Source organism: Platalea leucorodia, assembly GCF_965183815.1.
Source record: "Platalea leucorodia genome assembly, contig: HAP1_HAP1_SCAFFOLD_46, whole genome shotgun sequence".
NCBI lineage: Eukaryota > Metazoa > Chordata > Aves > Pelecaniformes > Threskiornithidae > Platalea > Platalea leucorodia.
In genome coordinates this window covers 252,209-280,139 of record NW_028121454.1, presented here as the reverse complement: position 1 = coordinate 280,139, position 27,931 = coordinate 252,209, and the positions used below count along the sequence as shown (strand labels likewise).

General features: G+C 54.0%; 1 protein-coding gene and 1 pseudogene across 2 annotated transcripts in view; both read left to right on the top strand.

The window, feature by feature from the left end:
- Positions 1 to 2,711: 2,711 nt before the first annotated feature.
- Positions 2,712 to 4,117, top strand: LOC309603276 (olfactory receptor 14C36-like; annotated as a pseudogene). The gene is made up of 2 exons: positions 2,712 to 3,369; positions 3,793 to 4,117. The product of its transcript is annotated as an olfactory receptor 14C36-like (transcript).
- Positions 4,118 to 10,859: 6,742 nt separating this feature from the next.
- Positions 10,860 to 27,931, top strand: part of LOC309603297 (olfactory receptor 14J1-like) — a gene marked incomplete at both ends in the record, with an annotated part of 28,482 nt that continues 11,410 nt past the window's right edge. Inside the window, 2 exon segments of the mRNA XM_082338179.1 lie at positions 10,860 to 11,339; positions 11,342 to 11,695. Coding sequence (XP_082194305.1) covers positions 10,860 to 11,339; positions 11,342 to 11,695 — 834 coding nt within the window.

Below are 27,931 nucleotides of genomic sequence, written 5' to 3'. Positions count from 1 at the left end.
ACACCTGGAGGGCTCCGGGGGCAGGGGCTGGGGGTAGGAGGCAGAGAAAGTGCTGCCTTGGGCTGGGCCTCTGCTGCTGAGCTGGGCTGGGCTCCTGGGATGGAGGGAGCTCCTGGCAAGTGGGCAGCCCTGCAGAGAGACAGCTCTGCCCAGGAGCAGCTCCTCTGCAAAGCGCAGCAGGGCTGAGGGCACTGCCTGCACGCACCGAGGGGAGCGGAGCGAGGCAGAGAGAGGGTAAAGGCAGTCTGGGGTGCGAGGACACTGAGAGATCATTGTGGAAGAAATCTTCCCAGCCCTTGACACAGTAAGTCTCTGGCAGCAGGGTAAAGAAGCTGCAGTTCCTGGAGAGATCTCCAAAAGCTGGCACATCCCACAGCCTATGGGATCTTTCAGGAGGACTCTCACAACTTCTCTGGTGTGGAGGAGGAGGACATGCTCCAAAGCAGGGCTCCCCTGCCGCACCGTCAGAGGCACAGGGCATGACGGCTGCCTTCTTCCAGGAACGGATGAAGGGGTGTGAAGGTGGGTGTGCAGCCAGAGGTGCCCAGGGCCGCCCTTCCGAGCAGGGTCCCTGCACGCCAGGGGCTGTGTGCTGGGGCAGGGACTCTGTCACCTGCCAGGGTCAGCACTCAGCCTGCCCAGGGAGCTCCACATGGCGCTGTGGGGAGAAGCTGTGGGTAGAAGGAGCGATCCTCGGCAGGGCAGGGTCCTTCTGCTGTTGAGAGGGTGCTGTGTGGGTCAGGTTTGCTCTCAGCTCCAGCTCACTCCCATGCATTTCTGAGAGAACTTTTCAAGATGGAGTTCCTGTAAGGGAAGGTGTCTGTCTTTTGAGGTTTCTCCTCTTGGTTGGCTGGGTGGGCTACACATAGCACCAGCATCACCTTTCCAGTCTCATTGGGGTTTGTGGGACCTGCTCTTTAGCCCCTGCACACACAGAGAGGCTGCAGGGCAGAGCTGGGCACAGAGGGGCTGAGATGGGGTCTGTGAGCACTGGCAGGGAAGAGACGTGGGGCCAGAGCAACAGCTCGTGGCAGGGACAGCTGCAGGCAGTAGAGATGGGCAGGAAAGGAAGGACCTGCTAAGGGAAGCCCTGTTGCAGGGGAGATCTGGGCACCTCCCGGCCACCCCTGCAGTGCAGATGCCTTCCCTGAGCAACCCCTTCATCTCTCCTCTCCCACCCAGCACAGCCCTCGGCCCTCACGGCCATGGGGTCTGGGGTGGGAGTCACCTCTCTGTCCAGCAGAGCAGCAGAAGAGGCGAAGGGCATCCCTCGTGCCATGTCCCCATTTCCCACTGACCAGCAATCAGGCTGAGGGCAACTGTCCTGCATTATCACTGTCTGGGAGGTGGCGTGCACAGCTGGGTAAGGGTAACGCTGTCCTGAGGGTCCGCCTGCCTCCCCCCTTGCCTCTCTCAGCCAGACCCTCACTGTATTTTTCCTCATTTCTCCACCTGCCCATTTTAAAGTCATCTTTTTAGTGCTGTCAGACTCCCGGGGGATGGGAATTTCAGCTGCAGAGTCACACACTGATCTTGTTCGTCCATTCATGCAGGCATGTCGATGGGAACAAGCGTCCCAGCTTTCCTCTAATCTGTGGGGCTGTGGGCAAGGCAGCCTGTGGGGCTGGGGAAGGAGTCACTTTTCTCTTCATGAGATGCCAACATTAAGACAATTGGCTATCATCTCCTTAGGGTGTCCTTCCAAGCTGTGAGCTGCCTTCCAGCATGCAAACCTGTCCCATAGCACCTTTGTGTTCTCTGGAAGCCCCATGGAGAAATGCAGAGACTCTGTGGCTGAGGAAATGCTGTTGGGTTGGTGAAAGGAGGCATGAGTGTCCGGGGCTAGAAGTGGGGTGCTGAGACCGTGAGCAAGGCTGACATATTTAGTAGTCTGCACTGGATCCCTCTGCTCTCAGCAGTGTCTGGTTGCGTAACATAAGAATGTACTTGCCCTCCATCTCAGGAAGGTGCAAGCCCAAGGCAGCTGGGGACGAGACAGAGGGAGTGACCAGATGCCCTCACTGCACTGAGCCACAGGCAATCGTCTTGCCTCGCAGAGCTCACTCTGTTCTCCATGAGAGCAGCAGAAATGCAGAGGGTTTCTGACATCCCAGGACAATCCCTGGAGAGATGGGGGCAACGGTAAGAAACCCCAAGCCTCTCAAACTGCCTTCTGCTATGCCAGTTCCTTGGCACTGGCAGTGCAGATGCTGACAGGCCATTCTGTGTTAGGTGTGGTTTCATCTGGCAAAGTTGGACACCTGCACTTGCCCCTGCCCCCACCATTCCCATGACCCCACTGCTGCAGAGCAGGGCTGACTCCTCAGCAACCAGCGGGCAGGGGCCCTGCTCCTCATGGCACATTCTGCCAGCACCAACCAGAGCTCCAGTCACAGACCTGAGGAAGGTCTCCTGGAAAATGAAAAGGGGGTGTGTGCTGCAGGAGCAGAGTCTATGGGAAAGGGCTTTGATTTTGCTCAGAGAAGTCTCTGCTGGCTTACTGTATTTTCCTCCTTGAACAGTCCACATGCCAAAGTGAAAAAATGTCCAACGGCAGCTCCATCACCCAGTTCCTCCTCCTGGCATTCGCAGACATGTGAGAGCTGCAGCTCCTGACCTTCTGGCTCTTCCTGGCCATCTACCTGGCTGCCCTCCTGGGCAACAGACTCATCATCGCTGCCGTAGCCTGTGACCGCCGTCTCCACACCCCCATGTACTTCTTCCTCCTCAACCTCTCCCTCCTCGACCTGGCCTCCATCTCCAACACTCTCCCAAAATCCATGGCCAATTCCCTGTGGGACACCAGGGCCATTTCCTACCAAGGGTGTGCTGCCCAGATCTTTATGCTCGCCTTCTTGATCTCAGCAGAGTTTTCTCTCCTCACTGTCATGGCCTATGACCGCTACGTGGCCATCTGCAAACCCCTGCACTATGGGACCCTCCTGGGCAGCAGAGCTTGTGTCCACATGGCAGCAGCTACCTGGGGCACTGGGTTTCTCAGTGCTGTGCTGCACACTGCCAATATATATATTCCCTACCTCTCTGCCAAGGCAATGTCCTGGACCAGTTCTTCTGTGAAATCCCCCACATCCTCAAGCTCTCCTGCTCAGATGCCTACCTCAGGGAAGTGGGGCTTCTTGTGTTTAGTACTTTTGTCTTTTTGGGGTGTTTTGTTTTCCTTGTGGTGTCCTATGTGCAGATCTTCAGGGCTGTGCTGAGGATCACCTCTGAGCAGGGACGGCACAAAGCCTTTTCCACGTGTCTCCCTCACCTGGCCGTGGTCTCTCTGTTTCTGAGCACCGCCACATTTGCCTACCTGAAGCCCCCCTCCACCTCCTCCCCATCCCTGAATCGAGTGGTTGCTGCTCTGTACTCAGTGATGCCTCCAGCAGTGAACCCCCTCATCTACAGCCTGAGGAACCAGGAGCTCAAGGAAGCAATGTGGAAACTGATGACTGGATGTTCTCCAGGAGCTATAGAGTGTCCATCTTCTTCAACATATGACTCATAATGTAACTCATAACAGGCCCAGCCTTTCTTGATTAATTCTTGTTATCATTGTTGTTGGGTAAGTTTTTTCTTTTCTTCTTTTTTAACTTGTGATAATGTTGTCCACAAAGAAATGTGGACACCCCACTTCTACTTCATTCTCTTCCTCACTAGTCTGACCCACCGACTGTGTCAATAAGGAGCTATACTCCTTCTCTAATTAAACAAAATAAATGTACTTGCATTGACTTGTCTGTCTGAGACCCAAGCAACTAAAACTGAACCAAATATTCTTCCTCATAGGTGGAGAAAGGGCAATGGGGCCATCATGCACTCCCCCATATCTACGGAATGGGGAACATTCCCAGCCCTTAGGCAAATCTCTTCCCTCTCTCTCATGACCTGCATAGTGTTTGTGCTTGAGAAAACCCTCATCATCATGCACGTGGTGGCAAACCAGCATCCGCACACCCCCATGGGCTTCTTCTTGGGCCATTTGTCTTCCCTGGAGATCTTCCACAGACCCACCACCCTGCGCCAGCTGATGGCCAGCTGCATGACTGGGGACAGCACCATCTCTGCTCATCACGGTGCTAGTATTGTTTCCTGCACCTTTTGCATGCACTGAGTGTTTAGTACTGGTGACCACACCCTACGATCAGTACTGGGCTGTGTGCCACCCCCTGCTCTCTACAAGACTCATGAACCGGCAGGTCTGTCTCCAGAGGGCAGCTGCCCCTTCACTAGGGGCATTTCTGTCATCTACAGTCATAATGTCAGTCGTGTCCCAGATACAGTTGTGTGGTCCCAGGGGAGCGGACCACTTCTTCTGTGATTTCACCCCATTGCTGGAGCTCTCACGCAGTGACACTGTGACACTCGTGCTCTTTGCTCTCATAACCTGCTTTTTAGACCCCATCCTCCCCTTCCTGTTCACATGGTCATCCTGTGTGCATCAGAGATGCCTCCCCGGGGCAGCTCTCCCATCCAGCGTGGGCAGGCAGAAAGCCTTCTCCACCTGCTCCTCTCACCTCACTAGTGCCACTGTTTTCTATGACACCCTCGGCCTTGGGGGTGTGATGCCCAGAACAGCCCTCCTGAGACAGTTTGACAAAACCCTTTTTCTCCACCATCCTCACATCCCTCTTCAATCCCTTCATCTAAGCCTGTGGACTAGAAAGGTTGGGGGGCACTGAGAAAAATGCTCAGGGAAGCTGTGAGCTGCACAGAGAAACCATTGGAGCTGTGGGCCTGCAGGAAGAAATCACTTCTGGCTCTCTTCTGAGCCAGCCCAGAGGACCTGGACTGGTGTGTGCTGTGTCCTGGGCACTCCCCTGGAAGGGTGGGATATGAAGAAGGCTTTTGGTGTGGGAAGGAGCAGAGAGGTGCTGGTGGAGCTGGCTGGTGGAGCTGGCTGGTGTCATCATGAGACCTCTCTCAAACATCTTGGAAGGGGCAGAGAGATCAGGGAGGTTGCAAGGTCCTCAGAAAAGGCAAATATCAAAGCCATCCTCAAGAAGGGCAAGAAGGAGGACCGGGAGTGTTACAGGTTGGTCAGCTTCACCTCAGTCCCTGGGAAGGTGGCAGGGCAAATGCTCTTGCAGCTATCTCCATCACTTGAAGGAGAAGAAAAGGATTGCTGAACCCATGTGGGAGGGGAAAGAAGGGCATGCTGTGTACCTGGACTTTTGCAAGTCCTTGCATGTGGTTTCCCGTGGTCTCCCTAGAGCGGATTGTTGACATCTGGACTGAAGAAGTGGATGATGCGGTGGGTGGGAAGTTGGCTGGATGATCAGGAACAAATCTGTCAGTGGTACAAAGTCCTCCAAGGAGCCAGATACTAGCAGCATCCCTCAGGGATCAGCAAAATTTGTTTAAAAAGTCATGAAAAGCTGGAAATTAAGACTTTTTCAGCTATTACATAGATTTCTTTTTCTGAACTCCTTCCAGTACAGACTGGGACCAGTCCCAGTACAAACTGGATCCCTTTAACCTCTCTCAGTACAGAGTGGGCCCTGTCCCAGTACAAACTGGTTCCCTTTAATGCCCTGCAGCAGAGACTGGGCCCTGTCCCATTATAAAATGCATGCCCTGATCCCCTCCCAGTACAGACTGGGCCCCCCCTCCCAGTACAAAGAGGATCCCCTGAACTCCTTCCAGTACAGACTGGGACCAGTCCCAGTACAAACTGGAACCCTTTAACCCCTCTCAGTACAGACTGACCCCCCTCCAAGCAGAACCTGCGTCCATTTAACCACTCCTAGTAAAGACTGGGCCTTGTCACATTATAAACTGGATCCTGTTAACCCCTCATGGTACAGAATGGACCCTGTCCGAGTCCAAAGTGGTTCCCTTTAACCCCTCCCAGTACAGACTGGGCCCCATCCCAGTACAAACCTGATCACTTTACCTCTCCCAGTACAGACTGGGCCCCCTCCCAGTACAAAGTCGATCCCTCAAACACCTCCCAGTACAGAATGGGGCCTCTCCCAGTGCAAACTGGACACATTTAATACCTGCCAGTACAGACTGGGCCCTGTCCGAGTCCAAACTGGTTCCTTTTAACCCCTGCCAGTACAGACTGAGCCCCCTTCCAGTACAAACAGGATCCATTTAACGCCTCCCAGCATAGACTTTGCCCTGTCCCAGTAGAAACTGGATCCCTTGGTCCCCTTCCCAGCACAGACTGGGACTCATCCCAGTACAAACTGGATCCCTTTAACATTGCCGAGCTCAGACTGAGCCCTGTCCCAGTACAGACTGCATCCTTTTATCCTTTTCCATTACAGACTGGGCACGTCCTAGTACAAAATGGATCCCAGGATCCCTTCCCAGTACAGGCTGTGTCCCGTCACAGTCCAGCCTGGATCCCTTTAACTCCTGCCAGTACAGCCTGGGCCCCATCCCAGTACAAACTGGATCCCCTGGCCCCATCCCCATAGAGACTGGGCCCTGTCCCCGTACAAACTGGATCTCTCTAACCTTATAGACTGGGTCTCATCCCTGTACAGACCCCTAACTGCCCTCCAGACCCCTAAGAGCCCCCCTGGACCCCTAAGTGCAACCTTGGCACCCCTAAGTGCGTCCATTGGCCATACCCCTCCCTCCCTTCCCTCCACTATGCCATGCCCCATGTGTCCTCTGGCCCCAGCTGCAGCCCCGCTTCTTGACCTTCACCTTGCTGTGGGCCAGTCCCACCTCCCCCAGCACCTTCAGCCCTGGGCTGAGACTCCCCCTCACCTCATCCAGCCTTCCTTGGAGGGAAGCCTCTGCCCAGGTCTTCACCTGAGCTTGGGTGGGCTCAAGGCTTGTCCTCCTCAGGTGGTGCCAGGTGGCCATTAGATCTTTAGAAGGCCTCAAGCTCAACCTTGGGTGTTGACTGAGAAGACAACCACTCCAGTGGAGACATCAGAAATCCTGCGATAGCTTCAAGGTCAAATCCAAGAGGAAGAAGAGAGGTTGTAGGTGCTGGAGGTCATCTAGTCAAAGCCCACCTTGGAGTGGAGACCACCCCTGGAGATACCCAATGCACGAGTAGTGTCCCTCAGGGGTCCATACTGGGACCAGTAGTGTTTAATGTCTTTATCAAGGACATGAATAGTGCGACTGAGTGCAAGTTTTGAGATGCCACCAAGCTGAGCGGTGCACATAACACCCCCGAGGGACAGGTTGCCATCCAGAGGGACCTGGACAAGCTTGAGAAGTGGGCCCATGTGAACCTCATGAGGTTCAACAAGGCCAAGTGCAAGGTCCTGCACCTGTGTGGGGGCAACTCCCAGTATCAGTACAGGCTGGGGGATGAAGGGATTGAGAGCAGCCCTGAGGAGAAGGACTTGGGGGGACTGGTAGATGAAAAGCTGGACATGAGCCGGCAATGTGCTCTCTCAGCCCAGAAAGCCAACCGTATCCTGGGCTGCATCAAAAGAAGTGTGGCCAGCAGGTCGAGGGAGGGGATTCTGCCCCTCTACTCTGCTCTGGTGAGACCCTACATGGAGTCCTGCGTCCAGCTCTGGAGTCCTCAGCACAGGAAGGACATGGACCTGTTGGAGTGGGTCCAGAAGAGGGCCACAAAAATGATCCGAGGGATGGAACACCTCTGCTATGAGGAAAGGCTGAAAGAGCTCGGGGTGTTCAGCCTGGAGAAGAGAAGGCTGCAGTAGGAGGGTAGATTTAGATTGAACACAAGGAAAAATTTTTCACAATGAGGGAAGTGAAACACTTTAATGCGTTTCCCAGAGAGGTGGTAGATGCCCCATCTTTGGAAACATTCAAGGAGAGGCTAGATGGGGCTCTGAGCAACCTGATCTAGTTGTAGAAGTCCCTGCCCATTGCAGGGGGGTTTAACTAGATGACCTTTAAAGGTCCCTTCCCACCCAAACCATTCTATGATTCTATGATTCTATGATTCTATGAATGCTATGACCAGGATTAGAAGGGGCCCTGCCTCCAGCCAGGTGGAGGAAAGGGAAAACCGGGTTTACTGGACTGTGTGGATTCGATGGCCTGGAACATGAGACCCGCAGGATTATAAGGCTCTAATGGACACCGGTAAACACTGTACCCTCATGCCATCAAGCTATAAAGGGGCAGAACCCATCTGTGTTTCTGGAGTGACAGGGGGATGACCATGGGACTGTAGGAAAGGAGTGCAGGTGCCTATTTCTAACAGACGCCATGACAGAAGCAAGAGGAATCCCACCTCCTGGGAGTTTGTGGCAGGCATGGGAGGCAGCTGAGGTCCCTTCCAGCCCCACCACTACAAATCCAGCATGAGATGCCTCCACTGACTCAGCTGATTGCCTTCCCTCAGCATGGCTAAAGGAGATGCCTCCCTGGCAGTCTCCAGGTGTCCTGTCTCATGATGGGCCAAGGAAGGGGAATTCTCAGACCTAACTGTGTCCCAGAGAGCAGCAAGGCCACTGCTGCAAAGAAACGTCTCTGCAGAGGTGAGACAGGCAACAGCGGTGATTCCTTCAGTCTCTTCCCAAGCAGGTTCCTGGAGAGCCCCAGGGACCCCTGGAGGGAGTGCCGAGTGGGGTGGGGGCAGAGAAAGTGGCGTCTTGGGCAGGTCCCCTCCTCCGGGGCTGAGACAGGCTCCTGGGGTGGAGGGAGCTCCTGGTAAGCAGGCAGCAGTGCAGAGAGACAGCTCTGCCGAGGAGCAACTCCTCTGCCAAGCGCAGCAGGGCTCTGGGCAAAGGAGTAGGGCAGAGCGCGATTAAAGGCAGCCTGGAGTGGGAGGAGAGAGGGGAGCTGCAAGGGAAGAAACCTTTGCAGCCCTTGACACGGTGAGTCTCTTGGTGCAGGGCAATGCAGCTGCCCTTGCGGGAAGGGTCTCCGAAAGCGTTCATAGGCTCCAGGGTCTGTGAGGAGGCCTCCCAGCCCAGGGGCTCATGTTAGACCAGGGGGAAGGGGTGAGGGCAGGGTGTGCAGCCAGAGCTGCCCAGGGCATTTCAGAGGGGACTTCTGCAGAGGAAGAGCAAGGCAGGGGATCCCTGAAAGCTAAAGAGCTTTCCTGAGGCTGTGCTTTCAGTTTCCAGCTGTTTCAGGACAAAGGGGAAAAGGCGCTGCTGCGTTTGGAGAGGGAGCCTGAGAGTCCTGAGGTGCCACCCTGAGAGATCAGGAGGTCTGGTAGGAGGCAAGGCAACTGCTTGCATCCACTCCTCTCCCTCCAGAGAGCACCAGCATCTCCTTTGCTGTCCTCAGCAGGGTTTCTCTGACCTGCTCCTTCCTGCCTGCAAGCGGGGAGTACCTCTAGAGAGTGCCTGGAGCTGGGAGGTTTCTTGAGGTCAGAGCTGAGCAGACAGGAGTGGGTGATGGGGTCTGTGATCCCTGACAGGGAAAAACTGGAGGGCAGAGCAACAGTTCCCGGCAGGGATAGCTCCAGGCAGCAGAGACATGGGCCGAGAGCTCTAGGAACCTCCAACCCCAAATGCCATGGGAGGGAGAAGTTGGGAAGCTCCCTGTCATCCCCTCCAATGCAGACACCTGCCTCTGCGCAAGACCCCTGCTCTCGTCTCCCACCCAGCACAGCCTCTGCCCTCAAGGCTGTGTGGTCCCGGGCAGGAGTTGCCTCCTGTGCAGCCAGAGCTCTGGCACAGCAGAGGGGCATCTCTCCTGACACGTGGCCGCTTCCCTCTGCAGGGCAAAGGGGCTGCGAGCGACTGCCCTGGGCTTTTGCTAACTGGGAGGTGCTGTGCTCTGCTGGGTAAGGAGAAGGCTTTCCTGAGTGCCCGGCCGCCTCTCCTCTCCTTGCTTCCCTTGGGAGGAGAGTCACAGAGTTCTGCTTTGGTCCTCCACCTGCTTGTGCTGCTCTTCTTCCTGCTCGTGGGGTCCCTGGCAGGAACGGTGGTGGTGTGGGGCAAGGGGTGGGGGTGTGGCGTGCCTGCTCTGGCTCTGACCTGGAGGGCGCTGCCCTGGAGGTGTTTCCATGGGACCAAGGTGCCCAAGGCCTCTCTTCATTTTCCAGGCTCGGGACACTGCACTCAGTGCTTGGGCAATGAGACACTGCTTCCCTTAGCAGACAGCGCCTTAAGACACCGGATTCCGCTGCACAGGGAGTCCTGCGGGGCTGTGAGCATCCCTCCAGAAGGGCACAGCTCTCCTGTAGGACCTTGGAGATGTCTGAGAGCACCCGATCTGCCCATGCCAATCAGCATCCTTGTCCTGTCCTCTTCCTCACACTCTGCAGAGCTGTGCTGGAAAGGAGAGGTGTTTTGAACTCTGCACCTGGCACAGCACCCCTCTGCTCCCAGGACAGGCCAGTGTCTTTTGCAGAGCAACCTCTGGGTGCAGCCCTCCTGCAGCTGAGAGCGGTGCAAGCCCAGAGCAGCTGGGCACCAGGCTGATGGACAGAGCAGCCCTCCTGGATGGGAGCACTGACGGAGGTTTGCACTGAGGCAATGGGGCAATGGGGAATGTGACCCCTTCCAAGAACATTTCCCAAGTGGGATGGGGGTGTCTGAATACTAAAACACAGTGTAACGAGACCCTTTTGCTGCACCTCATCTCCCACCTTCCTCTGGGGAAGAAAGCGTCCTTCTGGGCTTTTTGCCCTCCGCTCTAGTGCAGCACAGGGAACCCCTCCCCAGGAAGCCTCCCTCCAAACACCCTGGGCTGTTGCTGCCTCCATGGGTCATTGCTGGAAAGCAGGGCTGACCCTTCAGGAGCCCCTGGGGAGAGGGCACGGCTCTGCACAGCACACTCAGCCAGCACAAACCAGAGCTGAAGCTTTGGAGCTGTGTAAGAGTCCCCCAGGAAAGAAAAGCACCTTTAGGTATTTCACAGTGAACGAATGAAATTTTGCTCAGAGAATCTTCTCTAAATTTTTTTGTTTTATGTCCTTTGGCAGTATCCATGCCCAGAAGCAGCAGATGTCCAACAGCAGCTCCATCACCCAGTTCCTCCTCCTGGCATTGGCAGACACACGGGAGCTGCAGCTCTTGCACTTCTGGCTCTTCCTGGCCATCTACCTGGCTGCCCTCCTGGGCAACGGACTCATCATCACCGCCGTAGCCTGTGACCACCGCCTCCACACCCCCATGTACTTCTTCCTCCTCAACCTCTCCCTCATAGACCTGGCCTCCATCTCCACCACTCTCCCCAAAGCCATGGCCAGTTCCCTGTGGGACACCAGGGCCATCTCCTACTTGGGATGTGCTGCACAGGTCTTTTTCTTTCTCTTCTTCATTGGCGGAGAATTCTGTCTTCTCACTGTCATGGCCTATGACCGCTATGTGGCCATCTGCAAACCCCTGCACTACGGGACCCTCCTGGGCAGCAGAGCTTGTGTCCACATGGCAGCAGCTGCCTGGGGCACTGGGTTTCTCAGTGCTGTGCTGCACACTGCCAATATATATATTCCCTACCTCTCTGCCAAGGCAATGTCCTGGACCAGTTCTTCTGTGAAATCCCCCAGATCCTCAAGCTCTCCTGCTCACATGCCTACCTCAGGGAAGTTGGGCTCCTTGTGGTTAGCGCGTCTTTAGCATTTGGGTGTTTTGTATTCATTGTAGTGTCCTATGTGCAGATCTTCAGGGCCGTGCTGAGGATCCCTTCTGAGCAGGGACAGCACAAAGCCTTTTCCACGTGCCTCCCTCACCTGGCTGTGGTTTCCCTTTTCCTCAGCACTGTAATGTTTGCCCACCTGAAGCCCCCCTCCATCTCCTCCTCATCCCTGGATCTGGTGGTGGCAGTGCTGTACACTGTGGTGCCTCCAGCAGTGAACCCTGTCATCTACAGCATGAGGAACAAAGATATCCAGGAGGCCCTGTGGAAACCATTTGAACACAGACTTCCGCAGCTTCAGTAATTGTTCATCATCCTCAGGAAAAGCTTGGATGTTCTTTTGATCTTATCTGTCCTGTTTTCTCTTTTTTTATTATACTTCTTATAGGACTTCCATGTAAATATTATTATTCGTACCCCCCTACCAGTGTTTTCCTCCCTGAAAGACTTCATGTGCATATGGAACCAGCCTCCCTGTGCAGGTAAACACAATAAAGAATGCAGCTGCAAATTATTTGTCTCTGCTCCCATCTCTTACATCTCCTCTGGAGCTGGGGGTGCAGCCCCAGCATCCAGGAGGGGCCAAGGAGCCACAGGTCCAGCTGCCACATGGAGGAGCAGGCACATGTGGATCTTGGGGCTGCCCCTTGCTGCCTCAGTGGACAGATTCTTTCTGCCACCTTCACACCACGGCTGCTGCTTCCCTAGAGCCATGGCCATGGACCACAGCAGGATCTGCCCTTTTCAGAGCAGCACTGCCAGCTCAGGGCGCTGTGGAGAGCACGGGGTGGGAACCAAGACAGGCTGGCCAGGCCAGCCTGGACATGCCCACCTGGGGAAAGGGATGTCCAGGGAGAAGAGCAAGGGAGCATTTCCATGCCTGCAGGGAGAAATCCATGAGAAAGAGAAACCTCTTTCTGCAGGCACCCACTCGGGGCAGGCTGCTCTGTGCCCTGACCAGGACTCTTGTTCTGGCCTGGGGAGAAGGGCTGGCACTGAGCTGGCAGAGGCAGTCTGTGCTGGGGAGCTCCTGGACCCCAGACCAGGAGCTCTTTGGCTTCACTAACCTCCATTTCCTCATGCCATGGTGAGCCTGCAGCCCTGGGCTGATGGGGAGGCTGACCCTTCTCTGCCCCCCAGGAGCTGCTGTGCCCTTCAGAGGGGCTGGGGCTGTGGGGTGAGTGCCCAGAGCTCTGCAGCACCCTGCGGTGGGCACTGCCGTGGGGCCAGCCCAGGCTGGGCTGCTCTGCTGGGCTGGGGAGGGGGCAGGGGAGGTGGGGAGAGCTGTCAAAGGTCTGGGCTGGGCTGGAAGGTGCCCAGGAGAGGACAGCACCAATGTTAGCTGAGCTGTGTGACCATGCACGGCAGGGACGTGCTCCAGTGGGTGTGTGGTGTAGAGCCCTGTCTCCTGGCAGGGAACTGAGACATGCAGGTGCAGGAGAGAGGAGGCTGGTCTGTGCCCTTGGTGGGTCTTGGTGGAGTTTGAACACATTTGGATCTCTGCAAGTCATAGAAATATCTTCTTTTATGCTGCAGGCCTGATTGGGATAGAAAGGCTTAGAAAATACCAATAAAAATGAAACAAAGAAGAAATGAGGAAAGATCTAAAACAAAGAAAATGTTTTAATACAATTTTCAGCTTTTTTTTTTTTTTTTTTTTTTAAGTCTTTGTGTTCATTTCCTCCTAGTTTAGCTTTGTTTTCTTGTAATGTACCAGTCTTTGGGGGATTTCATGAGCTTTTTTGTTTTAAATTACTATTTTGAAAGAATAAATGATTCTCAGAACCGGGGTGGCATGTAGCTGCAGGGATACGGATGTCTTACGTTACAGGGACACAGATGCCTGGTGCCAGTGCAGGTGTCCTCTGCCTGGCCTCTCTCAGCAGCTCCCGAGGGGCTCTGGTCTCCTGCAGGAGACCTCCTGTCCTGTGTGACAGTGGCCAGTCGCAGGGAAACGCCTCAGCTACACCGGGACCTCTACAAGAGTCACTCGAGATCCACGGGCAGACAGCTGAGCTCTGCCTGGGAAGGGGAAGAACTGCTTGAAACTTTCATCAGCTGAAATGATTGAAAACTTTTAATAAAATGATGGTGTCTTTCTGCCATGACGTGAAATGGGAATGTCTAGGAAGTATATTAATTGAGGGAGAAGAAATATTGACCTTCCCCTGTATTTGTGTCCTGGTTTCAGCTGGGATAGAGTTAATTTTCTTCCTAGTAGCTCCTAGAGTGCTGTGTTTTGGATTTAGGATGAGAATAATGTTGATAACACACTGATGTTTTAGTTGTTGCTAAAGGAGTGCTAACTTGTTGCCAAGTAGTGCTTACACCAGTCAGGGACTTTTCAACTTCCCACGCTCTGCCAGGTGCACAAGAAGCTGGGAGGGGGCACAGACTGGCCAAAGGGCTATTCCATACCATATGACGTCATGCTCAGCCTATACAGCTAGGGGAAGAAGAAGGAAGGGGGGGGTGTTCAGTGTGATGGTGTTTGTCTTCCCTAGTATCCGTTACGCGTGATGGAGCCCTGCTTTCCTGGGGATGGCTGAACTCCTGCCGGCCGATGGGAAGTAGTGAATGAATTCCTTGCTTTGCTCTGCTTGTGCGTGCGGCTTTTGCTTTCCCTATTAAACTGTCTTTATCTCAACCCACGAGTTTTCTCCCTTTTACTCTTCGGATTCTCTACCCCATCCCACCTTGGGGGAATGAGCGAGCGGCTGTGTGGTTCTTAGGTGCTGGTTGGGGTTAAACCATGACAGGGCTCTTCCTGGGGCAGGGTGATGTGGGATGTGCAGTGCTTAGTGAAGGACAAGAGTATGGCAGTGGCCGTCCTTCCCAGGGGCTGCAAGGAGACAATAAGGCCCCAGTGCCATGAGAGCAACCTGTCTCCTCGTAGACGTCGGTACCACAAACAGCTGCCATGGCCAAGGGGACAAAGACCTCAAGCACATGCAGGCAGGATCCAAGCTTTTTGGGAAGGAAAGGAGAGGGAGCTGCCCTTTATCGGAGAGGTCAGCAGGAACGCATGGAGCTCTGCCTTGGGATGGGTAATGAGCTAGCTGGGAGCTTATGGGTCAGGATTAGCAGGCAGACCAGCATCGCTGATGTTGTAGAGGGTGCCCGGTACAGAGCACCTGAGCAGGAAGCACCAGAGGAGGCCTTCTTCAGGCAACAGGCAGAAACCCCACATTCACAGGCCCTGGTCCTCATGAGTACTTGAACCACCCTGATATTTGCTGGAAGGACAACAGGGCAGGACACATGCAATCCAGGTGGTTTCTGGAGACCATCAACGATAACTTCCCAAGAATGCAGAGAATGGGCTTGGAAAGCCAAAGCCCACCTGAAGTTGCATCTGTGGAGGACTTTGAAGAACAAGAGCAGCTTCTACAGTGACATCAGCAGCAGAAGGAAGGCTGGGACAAAACACGGGCCTGCTGCTAAATGGGGCTGGGGCTGTAATGACAGAGGATGCAGAAAGGGCCAAGGCATCCAGTGCCTTCTTGGTGAGACCGGCCTTCAGGAATCCCAGGCCCCTGAGACCAGAGGGCAAGTCTGGTGGAGGAGGATCAGGTTAGGGAACCTTTAGAGAAACCAGATATAAACAAGGCCATGGGAGCTGACAAGATGTGCTCGTGAGGGCTTAGCAATGTGGCCAATGTCATTGTGAAGCCACTCTTGGTCACCTCTGAAAGGTCCCATGGCTTTTGGGTGAGACTTCTGAGGACTGGAAGAAAGCGTGTGTCAGTCCTGTCTTCAAGGAGGACGAGCAGGAGGAGCTGTGGAGCTGCTCAGCCAGGCTCCCATAACACCCTCCTAGACCAAGAATGGACTAGAGAAGGGGAAAGTGAGGGCAATGGCAAACTGGCTGACTTGCTGGGCTCACAGCTTTTGTGACCTGCAACACAAACTCCAGCGGGAGGCAAGTCACTAATGGTGTTCCCCTGGGTCCAATATTAGGGCCCATATTGTTTAATCTCTTACTGGTCTGGAGAATGAGAGCGAGGGCACCCTCAGGGAGTTAACAGATGACAGGATACTGGGAGGAGTGGCTGATAAACCAGAGGGTTGCACTGGGATTCCGAGGGACCTCAACAGGCTGGAGAAGTGGTTCAGAGGAGATCCTCATGAAGTTCCACAAAGGGAAATGCAAGGTCCTTTACGGAATAGGACCTGCAGGTCCCGGTGGACAAGAAGTGTGACATCAGACAGCAATGTGCCCTCATGGTGTAGAAGGCAATCAGCATCCTTGGCTGCATTAGGAGGGGCAGCAGGCAGAGGCAGGTGATCCTTCCCCCTCTCCTCAGCACTGGTGAGGCAATACCTGGAGTGCTGGGTCCAGTTCTGGGCTCCTCAGTGCAACGAAATTGAGAACTTGCAGACACGAGGCTGGCTCTGGGCCATGAAGATGACTGAGGACCAGAGCATCTTTCACATGAAGAGAGGCTGAAAGAGCTGGGACCGTTCAGCCTAGAGAAGAGAAGGCTCGGGGGGAATCTCATTAAAGTGTAAAAAAACCTGATGGGAGGGAGTGAAGAAGAGGGATCCAGACTCTTCTCAGTGGTACCCAGTGACAGAAAAAGAGATTAAACCCCATGAAATTCCATCTGAACACAAGACAACACTTGTTGAATGTGAGGGAGGTCAAACACTGGATCAGGTTTCCCAGAGAGTCTCCATCCTTGGAAATATTCTCAACCCAGCTGGACCCAATGGCTTTTGGCAACCTGCCCCAGCTGCCCCTGCTTTGAGCAAAGCTGTTGTGTAGGAATAAATGAGATAGTGTTTTACTTAGACGAGATGCAGCTGTGCCCTTCAGGCTTGTTACAAACAGGTTCACAGGAATGCAGCTGTGGCCTTGAGGCTTCTTACAAACAAGCCTGTGAAACTCAAAGGCAGAAAAATAAGGATGACATTGGATACATCCCTGAAACAGGAATTCGTGTGCACCAGCTTGAAGAACAAATAAGTAATGCTGAAGAGACGCGTGGACGCAAGACAGTAGCCAATGAAATGGCTTTTTCTTCCTCATGAACACTAGATCATATTATAAAAGGGATAGATTGTAAAAATAAAGTGTTATTATCATTGCCATTGCCATTGTCATTGTCGTTGTCGTCGTCTTCACATGTTTTCGCTTGTCTTCGTCTAAACTCATACGCAGAGTCTGTGATTAATTGCCACATTCCACCACCACGGGGAGATTCTAAGGCCATGACCACGGTGACGTTCTGATTGATTCCACCACCACAGGGAGGTTCTAAGGCGTGGGGTCACCACCACGGCGACCTTCTGATGGGTTTCACCACCACGGGGAGATTCTGATGTGTTCAACGACCACGGGGACGTTCTGCTGGGTTCCACCACCATGGGGAGTTTCTAAGGCGCAGGGCCACTGCCACGGGGGCATTCTGATTGGTTCCAGGGCCACGGGGAGGTTCTGATGGGTTCCACCACCACGGGGAGGTTCTGATGGGTTCCACCACCACGGGGACGTTCTCATGGGTTCCACAACCACGGGGAGCTTCGAAGGACCGGTAACCTTTTTAATCGACACGGGGGCACAAATCACTGCACTGAGTCGAACAGAAGCAGAATGATGCGGGATCTCGGTACCCTCGAGAAACGTGATTGTTTCAAATGCTCTGGGAAAAACACAGTCGGTACCTATGACCCCAGTGTCTCTATGGTTACCAGGGGAGGACGGCCCTGTAAATACTATGGTGGCCATAGGATCCTTTCAAATGAACCTCTTGGGCATAGACGTTTTAAAGGGCAGACAGTGGCGCGACGCCCAGGGAAACTCGTGGTCTTTCGGCGTCCCGCGGATCAGGCGGTTGGCCGAAGCCCCCGGCGCGGGGGTGCACCTCTTGCAAACGGCGCCTGCCCTCCCCCCTTCCAAACTGACAAATGCAAAACCCTACCCGCTACCGATGATAGGAGCAAGAGATGGAATCGCGCCAGTGCTGGAGGACTTAAAGGGGCAGGGGATTATAGTTCCCACCCGCTCCACCTTTAACTCCCCGGTATGGCCGGTCCAAAAACGAAAGGGCAAATGGAGGTTAACAGTAGGTTACCGGAGGCTCAATGCCAACACCAGCCCATTAACAGCCGCTGTGCCGAACATTGCCAAGCTCATAGCCGCCATTCAAGAGCAATCACACCCAATTATGGCAACGATTGATGTTAAAGACATGTTCTTTACGGTCCCCCTGCAGCCCCAGGACCAGGACCCCTTTGCTTTTACCTGGGCGGGGCAACAGTACACCTTTACAAGGCTCCCTCAGGGATACAAGCACTCCCCCACCTTAGCCCACCACACCCTAGCACAGGAGCTGGAAGCAATTCCCACAGGGGCGGGGGCGAAGATTTACCAATGCATAGCAAAATTCATGCTAAATGGACTGTTCCTTCCTTCTGACCCGAGAAGTGGGTTTGCTTCTACTTTTGTTTTTCAGGAGGGAGCAGCTGATGTGGACACACACCACCCGAAGATCAGGATGCACGTGTTATTCGTGGTTATACTAGTTTGGGAATGTAGCTATAAAAGCAGCGGAGGACTAATTCCTTCACCCTCCCCTGACCCGTTTGATCCCTTCAAGGACAATGAATTTGTACTGTTAGCCAAAGCTGTAAGCCGAGCTTTTACTTTCAGTCATTGCTGGGTTTGTGGGGGACCTCTGGGGCTGTCAAGTTGGCCTCGGGCGTCCACAGCCCTCACTCCAGCCCAAATTGTAATTATAGTGAAACCACGAATGATGCTTGGGGTGAGAGTGGAACATGGCCAGTTCAATTTCCTGCTGTGGGGCAATATTGTTGAAATCGTACTCAAAAGGGAGGGGTCTGTGTGGGAGAAAGCAAGTGCCAGTGGACACTTACGAACAAGTTGGTAAATGCAGATAGGGCTATCTCCATATGGGTGTGGCCTGATAATGCTGGACGCAGTCGAGGGTTCAGAGGGTACTGGGTAAATAAAATGTTAATTCTCCAACAATCTCGGGACCATGTCTACAAGGAAACCTGTGAATGGAAAACCAACTCCAGGGCCTGGTATTGCACCGGCCGGATGAATAATAACCCAACCGTCTTTTTTAGCCCCATGGACAATGCTAAAACAATGTATTTCCAGTTCCCCGGGGATGCAGCGGGACCATTTGCCAACGGGGCCACAGCTAAAAGGGGCCATTATTGGATTTGTGGACATACTGCCTAGAAACGACTGCCAGCGCATTGGTCCGGGGTCTGTTATGTGGAAATTGTCTGGCTTTTATTCTTCCTTCTTCCACAAACGGGTGGCTCTCAGTTGGGGATAAGAGTGTACGATAATCTGGAAGACGGAAAGATTGCCCGCCGCAAGCGAGCTGTTGAGGTGAACATAGGTGGAACACAAAAATGGGGGGAAAATGAGTGGCCTCCTGAAAGAATAATCCAACCTGATGGGCCTGCCACCTGGAACCCCAATGAACCGATATCAGGGGCAAGGGAACCAATCTATGATTTGAACCGTATAATCCGATTACAAGCGGTTTTAGAAATTGTTACCAATAAAACCGCCAATGCTATAGATCTTTTAACTCAACAGTCTCAACAAATGCGCACGGCAATCCTTCAGCACCGTATGGTTTTAGATTATTTACTGGCTGAAGAAGGAGGGGTATGTGGGAAATTAAATGTCTCTAGCTGTTGTTTAGAAATAGACGATGTAGGCGAAGTAGTCCTCCAATTAAGCAAAGACATTAGGAAAATAGCCCACATCCCCGTCCAGACCTGGAACGGTTGGAATGGTCATTTATGGTCCTGGCTGCCAGGGGCGCCCTGGGTGAAACAGTTGCTGTTATATTTGCTATGTGCATTTGCCACTTTCATGTTTTTACCCTGTATAATACCCTGTTTTGTTCAGCTAATACGACATGTGGTATCTAATACGCAGTTCATACCTACCACCTCACCCGAGGGCATAAAACAAATCCGTGCCGTTCACCGGGTAGAACCCACCACAATAACCATTGTTTAGACCTCAAACAAAAAACACACCAAAACAACAACAACAAACAAATTGCATATTCCTACCCATGTCATACTCACTAGTTGTTCTATACTGCTTATAATGGTGAACTACCTCGCCCAATGGATTTCTCAGGGTTGTTCTATAAAGTTGAACATTGTTAACTTAGAAAGATTAAGGAAAAAGAGTGTTTACATTGGACAATGTTCCTGTTTGTTTGCAAGTGAACACTCTTGCCATGTCCCATGTCACCTTTTTCCTCTACAGCTTCCCTTTTTCTCTGCTTCTCTCTCCACCTCTGCTCTGTCCTCTCTCTCTCTCTCTCTTTTTCCCTTCCCGCCTCTCCTACCACTGTGAAGACTGCAATGTCGAGCCACAGGGTGGTGTCGAGGACTAACCAGAATTGTCTCGACATTGCCGTTCTACCGCCATCTTCTGGGTCCGACATCCAGCCCCCGACGAAACCACCACAGCCCATGCAGAGACCAGGACACGAAAGGCGGGGCCATGGACTGCACGCATGCCTGCGCAGAGACCAGGGCGCGAAAAGCAGAAGCGCAAACTGCATGTACGCAGACCTGGTCTGCGCACGTGCATGGCCCTATAAAAGGACCGTGTGCGCCTTTTGAGGTCCTCTTTTTCTCTTCTCGTCCTTCACCGTGCACCTCCTTGGAAGCTGCTCCTGCGGACACAGAGGCTGGACCGACTGGACCTTTGATCGACGGGACAACGCCGGACTCGGAGTGGCGGTAGCTAGTTCCCCTAGGTGGCTCTTTTCTCACCCACCTGAGCACGCTCTTCCTCTTTTTCTCTCTCTCTCTCTTTCTTTTTTTTTTTCCCCCATCTCCCTACCCGGTCCTCACCCCTTCGTTCGCCAAAATAAAGTCACAAGGTTGTACGGCATTTGACCTCGTTTGCGTCTTAATCTCGTCCTTGGGATCGTATCGAAACCTCTCCCGACATTGGATCGGGACAGACGACAACCATGGTCACGTTCTGATGGGTTCCACCACCATGGGGAGGTTGTAATGCATGGGACCACCACGACGGAGACGTTCTAAATGGGTTCCACCGCAACCGGGAGGTTCTAAGTCACGCGGCCACCACCATGGTCACGTTCTGATGGGTTCCACCACCACGGGGACGTTCTGATGGCTTCCACCGCCACACGCAGCTTCCTAGGCATGGGGCTCTGATCGTGAAAATGTTCTGATGGGTTCCACCGCCACGGGGATGTTCGAAGGCGTGGGGCCACCACCATGGGGACGTTCTCATAGGTTCCACCTTCTCGGGCAGTTTCTAAGGCGCAGGGGAACCGCGACAGTGACCTTCTGATGTGTTCCACCACCATAGGGAGGTTCTAAGGCAACGGGACACCACCACGGTGACGTTCTCATGGGTTCCACCGCAACAGGGAGGATCGAAGGCATGGGACCACCACCATGGTCACGATCTGATGGGTTCCACCACCACGGGGAGGTTGTAAGGCATGGGACCACCACGACGGGGACGTTCTGATGGGTTCCACCAGCATAGGGAGGTTATAAGGCAATGGGACCACCACGACGGGGACGTTCTGATGGGTTCCACCGCAACCGGGAGGTTCCAAGTCACGCGTCCACCACCATGGTCACGTTCTGATGGGTTCCAGCGCCACGGGGAAGTTCTAAGGCGTGGGGTCGCCACCCTGGGGACGTTCTGATGGGTTCCACGTTCTTCGGCAGGTTCTAAGGTGCAGGGGATCCGCGACAGTGATGTTCTGATGGCTTCCACCACCATAGGGAGGTTCTAAGGCAACGGGCCACCACCACAGGGACGTTCTGATGGGTTCCACCACCACGGGGAGATTCTAAAGGTGAAGGGGAACCACCATGGTGATGTTCTCATGGGTTCCACCACCACGGGGAGATTCTAAGGCACGGGGGCACCACGACGGGGACGTTCTGATGGGTTTCACTACCACCAGGAGGTTGGAAGACGCAGGGGAACCACCACGGGGACGTTCTGATGGGTTCCACCACCAAGGGGAGGTTCGAAGGCGTGGGGCCACCGCCACGGAGACGTTCTGATGTATTTCTCTGCCACGGGGAGGTTCGAAGGGAAGGGGCCACCACGACAAAGACGTTTTGCCTTTTTCCACCACGACGGGGATGTTCTAAAGCCGTGGGAAATGCGCCACGGGGACGTTCTGATGGGTTCCACCACCACGGGGAGGTTCGAAGGCGTGGGGCCACTAGCACAGGGACCTTCTGATGGGTTCCACCACAACGGAAAGGTTATAAGCCACAGGGCCACCACATGGGGACATTCTGCTTGGTTCCACCACCACGGGGAGGTTCGAAGGAATGGGACCACCACCACGGTGACATTCTGATGGGGTCCACCACCGCAGGGTCATTCTAAGGCATGGGGACACCGCCACGGGGACGTTCTGATGGGTTCCACCGCCACACGGATGTTCCAAGGCATGGGGCTACGATCGTGGAAATGTTCTGATGGGTTCCACCTCCACGGGGAGGTTTGAAAGCAGGGGTCCACCAGCATGGCGATGTTCTGATGGTTTCCACCACCACGGGGAAGTTCTCAGGGCGCAGGGGAACCGCGACGGTGATGTTCTGAGGGTGTCCACCACCACGGGGACGTTCTGATGGCTTCCACCGCCACACGCAGCTTCCTAGGCATGGGGCTATGATCGTGAAAATGTTCTGATGGTTTTCACCGCCACGGGGATGTTCGAAGGCGTGGGGCCACCACCATGGGGACGTTCTCATAGGTTCCACCTTCTCGGGCAGTTTCTAAGGCGCAGGGGAACCGCGACAGTGACCTTCTGATGTGTTCCACCAGCATAGGGAGGTTCTAAGGCAACAAGCCACCACCACGGTGACGTTCTCATGGGTTCCACCGCAACAGGGAGGATCGAAGGCATGGGACCACCACCATGGTCACGTTCTGATGGGTTCCACCACCACGCGGAGGTTGTAAGGCATGGGACCACCACGACGGTGACATTCTGATGGGTTCCACTGCAACTGGGAGGTTCCAAGTCACGCGGCCACCACCATGGTCACGTTCTGATGGGTTCCACCGCCACGGGGAACTTCTAAGGCGTGGGGCCACCACGCTGGGGATGTTCTGATGGGTTCCACGTTCTTGGGCAGGTTCTTAGGTTCAGGGGATCAGCGACAGTGATGTTCTGATGGGTTCCAGCACCATAGGGAGGTTCTAAGGCAACGGGCCACCACCACAGGGACGTTCTGATGGGTTCCAGCACCATGGGGAGATTCTAAAGGCGCAGGGGAACCGAGACGGTGATGTTCTGATGGGTTCCACCACCACGGTGCCGAGGATTAACCAGAATTGTCTTGACATTGCCATTCTACCGCCATCTTCTGGGTCCGACATCCAGCCCCCGACGAAACCAACCACAGCCCATGCAGAGACCAGGACACGAAAGGCGGGGCCATGGACTGCACGCACACCTGCGCAGAGACCAGGGCGCGAAAAGCAGAAGCGCAAACTGCATGTACGCAGACCTGGTCTGCGCACGTGCATGGCCCTATAAAAGGACCGCGTGCGCCTTTTGAGGTCCTCTTTTTCTCTTCTCGTCCTTCACCGTGCACCTCCTTGGAAGCTGCTCCTGCGGACACAGAGGCTGGACCGACTGGACCTTTGATCGACGGGACAACGCTGGACTCGGAGTGGCGGTAGCTAGTTCCCCTACGTTGCTCTTTTCTCACCCGCCTGAGCACGCTCTTTCTATTTTTCTCTCTTTTTCTCTCTCTCTCTTTTTTTTCTTTTTCTCTTCCCCCCCCCCCCCCCCATCTCCCTACCCGGTCCTCACCCCTTTGTTTGCCAAAATAAAGTCACAAGGTTGTACGGCATTTGACCTCGTTTGCGTCTTAATCTCGTCCTTGGGATCGTATCGAAACCTCCCCCGACATTGGATCGGGACATTTTAATTGGCGTCACGGACAGGATCCCTTGAGACGAGAGTGTCATAGAACCTTACGGTGTGCTGAGCGAGTGTGTGTGAACGAGACGTACAAATAAGTACGAAGCGAGTGCGGAGCTCCGATCCGCGGTTCTGCTCTCCCGCGAGGGAAGCAGCCGGAGATGAATGAAGCGCAAGGAAGGAGTGGGTGTTGACCTTTGCACTGAAACGCGCGTAGCAGTTTGTGATTTGAGCTCCTGAGGGCGTATAGGGGAGACTTGAATTTTATAGTGTGACCCCCTCAGGATGATATCCCCTTTGTAGGCTCTGTTCTGTCCCGTAGTTTGTGATTTGAGCTCCTGAGGGCGTATAGGGGAAACTTGAATTGGTGGTGTGACCCCCTCAGGAGGATATCCCCTTTGTAGGCTCTGCTCTGTCTCATACTAGTTTATGGTCTGGCCTCCTGGAGGAGTATAGGGGAAGTTTGGATTGTACGGTGTGACTTCCTCAGGACGATATCCCCTTTGTAGGCTCGTCTTTGTCTTGTAGTAGTGTGCGGATTGGCCTCCTGGGAGCGTATACGGGAAACGTGGGGTTTTTTTTTAAGGTTTGACCCTCCCAGGATGAACTCCCCTTTGTAGGATATGGCCGCCCAAAAGGCAGGCGATTTTTGTGAGGAGACAGAGAAATTACATGAGTTTTTAGAAACGTACCGCTCTCGCCCCTCACCCCCGGGACGAGATTGGGCACGGGACCACTGGTTCCAACTGCAAAGTGTTATGGACCGAATAGCGGTTTTGCATAAAGAAGCTAGAGCGAAGAAGGGAAAAGGGAAGGCTGTTGTTTGTGCTGTGTTAGGAGCGTGTCTGGCAGCGGCGGTGGAGGACAAGAAACGAGCGCCCTGCCAAGCGGAGGCTGTGGCCGCTGCGTTGCAAGCGGCGATAGCGCCACTGCGAGAGCAACTACTACAGACCAAACGGGCGCTAGAGGAGGAGAAGCGCCAAAATATGATTTTGAAGGAGGAGCTGAGGGTTCAGCTCCTGAGGGAGGCAGACACCCTCGCTGAGGCGGAGGTAATGCTGGAGGAGAAAGGGGTACGCCAAATCTACCCCCAGAAAGACTTAAAGCAATTAAGGGAGACTGTGGATAACCCCCCCCATATGTGCCCGCTGGTAAAAACGGAATATATATATGAGGACGATAGCGACAACCGTCCCCAAGTTGTAACTAAAGAAATCCCTTTTACTGCCACCGAACTGGCTAAACTCCGAAAGGATTTTGCTAGGACGGCAAGGGAGTCCGAAACCGAATATGTGTGGAGGATATCCCTGTCGGGGGGGGGCGGGATCATGCTATCGGAAAAAGAAGCAGAGGGGTATTGGGGCCCCGGCGTCTTCCTCACCATGGGCGATCGCCGGGCCCCATGGTCTCTGACCCAGAGGGCAGCACATTGGGCGGGGGGGCTGAACCCATTAGAAAGGGGGGATCCCCTAGCTATAACTGGTTCGGTTGAGCAACTGCTAGAAAACGTACAAAAGGCAGCATGCCTGCAAATGATGTATGACCGGGAACTTAAGCCAAATTTAAGCTCTCCGATGTTGTTACCGGTAGACCCCGAGTGGCTGACACCGCTAATAAGAGGACTCCCCGATTCGTTAAAACCTATCGGGATCCAATTACAGGGGAGAATCTAAAATGTGCCTCGCGAAGAGCGAATTGCATCTGCCCTGGAGGGAACAGTAACCCCGGAACAGCGGCAGCGGGGGAGGAAGGTGTGGACCTGGGGGGAGATAGCTCAGGAACTGATAAACTATGGGAGGAAATACGGGCCAGTAGGCAGAACTTACCACAAGGTGGAAACTAGGGCCGTGCGGGCAGCGGAGCCGGCAAATAAACCGCTGGCTTTTTCGGGGACAAGCCCCGACCCAACAAAAAGGGAAAAACCCCTGCTCCGACAAGAATTGTGGCAGAAGGGACTGCAAAAGGGTGTGCCCCGAGACCTAATGGATGGGCTCCCCACCAAAAAATTAGAGCTCCTGGTGCGGAGGTGGTCCGGGCAAGGACCCTCTCCCAAACCAAACGCGCCCTCCGTGCCGGCACTGGATAAGGAGGAGGGGTTCAAGGGGGATGAAAGGGTGGCGGGAAACTAAGACCTCCGCCCCCTCAGGGTGAGGGGGGAGGCGGGGGGTGGATGTTTATTAGACAACTCACCTGCAACAATAAAGGGGACCTCCTCATTACTGTCGCAGTAGGGCCGAGGAAGAGGCCCATGACCTTTTTAATTGATACGGGGGCCCAAATCACAGCAATAAAACAAAGCGAGGCAGAACGGTGCGGCATCTCAACTCCTTCTAAGCGCCTGATAGTATTAAACGCCCTAGGGAAAACCCAATCTGTGCCCATGAGCCCGGTAACCTTATGGCTACCAGGAGATGAGAGTCCGGTGAACACCATGGCGGCCATAAGACCCTTTCAAATGAACCTCTTGGGCATAGACGTTTTAAAGGGCAGACAGTGGCGCGACATCCAAGGAAATTCGTGGTCTTTCGGCGTCCTGCAGATCAGGCGGCTGGCCGAAGCCCCCGGCGTGGGGGTGCGCCTGTTGCAAGCGGCTCCTGCCCTCCCCCCTTCCAAACTGACAAGCGTGAAACCCTACCCGCTACCGATAGGAGCAAGAGATGGAATCGTGCCAGTGCTGGAGGACTTAAAGGGGAGGGGGATTATAGTTCCCACCCACTCCCCCTTTAACTCCCCGGTATGGCCTGTCCGAAAACCAAACGGCAAGTGGAGGTTGACAGTAGATTACCGGAGGCTGAATGCCAACACAGGCCCATTAACAGCTGCCGTACCGAACATTGCCGAGCTTATAGCCGCCATTCAAGAGCAATCACACCCTATTATGGCGACTATTGACGTTAAAGACATGTTCTTTATGGTCCCCCTGCAGCCGCAGGACCAGGACCGCTTTGCTTTTACCTGGGCGGGGCAACAGTACACCTTCACACGGCTCCCTCAGGGATACAAGCACTCCCCCACCTTAGCCCACCATGCTCTAGCACAAGAGCTGGAAGCAATTCCCATAAGGGCGGGGGTGAAAGTTTACCAATATATAGACGATGTACTCATAGGGGGAAATCAGGTGGAAGAGGTTGGGGAAGTCCAGAAGGACATCATCACCCATCTAGAGAGCATAGGATTGACAATCCCACCTGAGAAAATACAAACCCCTTCAAGTGAGGTGAAATTTTTAGGAATTTGGTGGAAGGGAGGGATGACATGTATCCCACCAGACACCCTTTCCTCCCTCGACCAAATTAAGATACCAGAATCAAAAAAAGACTTACAGCATGCGTTAGGGCTGCTTGTGTTCTGGAGAAAGCATATCCCTGATTTCTCAATTATCGCGAGACCCCTATATGATTTACTACGGAAAAGGGCGCAATGGGAGTGGACCCCGGTCCACGATGAGGCGCTACGGCTGTTGGTGTTCGAGGCAAATGCATACCAAGCCCTGGGGCCTATCCACCCGACAGACCCGGTGCAGATCGAGTGGGGGTTTGCCGCAACCGGGCTGTCGATTCATTTGTGGCAATGGGGGCCGGCAGGGCCCATCCGGCCCATTGGCTTTTATTCTCGGAGTTTCAAGGATGCAGAAAAACGGTACACCGCGTGGGAAAAGGGGCTGTTTGTAGTCAGCCTGGCTTTACGAGAAGCAGAGCGCACCATTCGCCAGCAACCAATAGTGCTCAGAGGTCCTTTCAAAGTGATTAAACCAGTTTTAACTGGGACACCTCCCCCTGACGGGGTGGCACAAAGAGCTTCGGTGCGGAAATGGTACGCGCAAATAGAACATTATTGTGGTATTCTTGAAGTTTCTGGGGGCGCTGCCAAAAATTTAGTTATCCAAGAGGGAGTGGCCCCAGACCGGGAAGGTGACGTGCCCCCTTCTGCTGTGCAGGTAGCCCCCCCATTTTCAGAACAATTACAGAACGCTTGGTTCACTGATGCCTCTGCTAAACGAGAGGGCAGAACTTGGAAATACCGTGCTGTCGCCCTACAGATAAGGACCGACCAAAAAATAATTACCGAAGGAGAAGGCAGCGCTCAAGTAGGGGAATTAGTGGCCGTATGGAGTGTCTTTCAACATGAAGCCCAGTCTGCCTCTCCAATCTATATCTACACTGACTCCTTTGCTGTCTTTAAGGGGTGTACAGAGTGGCCCCCCCTTTTGGGAACAAAATGGGTGGGAGGTTAACAGAATACCTGTATGGCAAAAGGAAAAGTGGCAAGATATTTTAACCATTGCCAGACAGGGGAACTTTGCGGTAGGATGGGTAGCCTCCCATCAGGCGGGAGAAGATCCGTCCGGTCATTGGAACAATAGGGCTGATGAGCTGGCCCGCCTCGCCCCCTTGCAAAGTGATCCAGTAGCGGAGGATTGGGAGCGACTCCTGGAATGGTTGCACCTTAAGAGAGGGCACACTGGAGCCCAAGACCTCTAC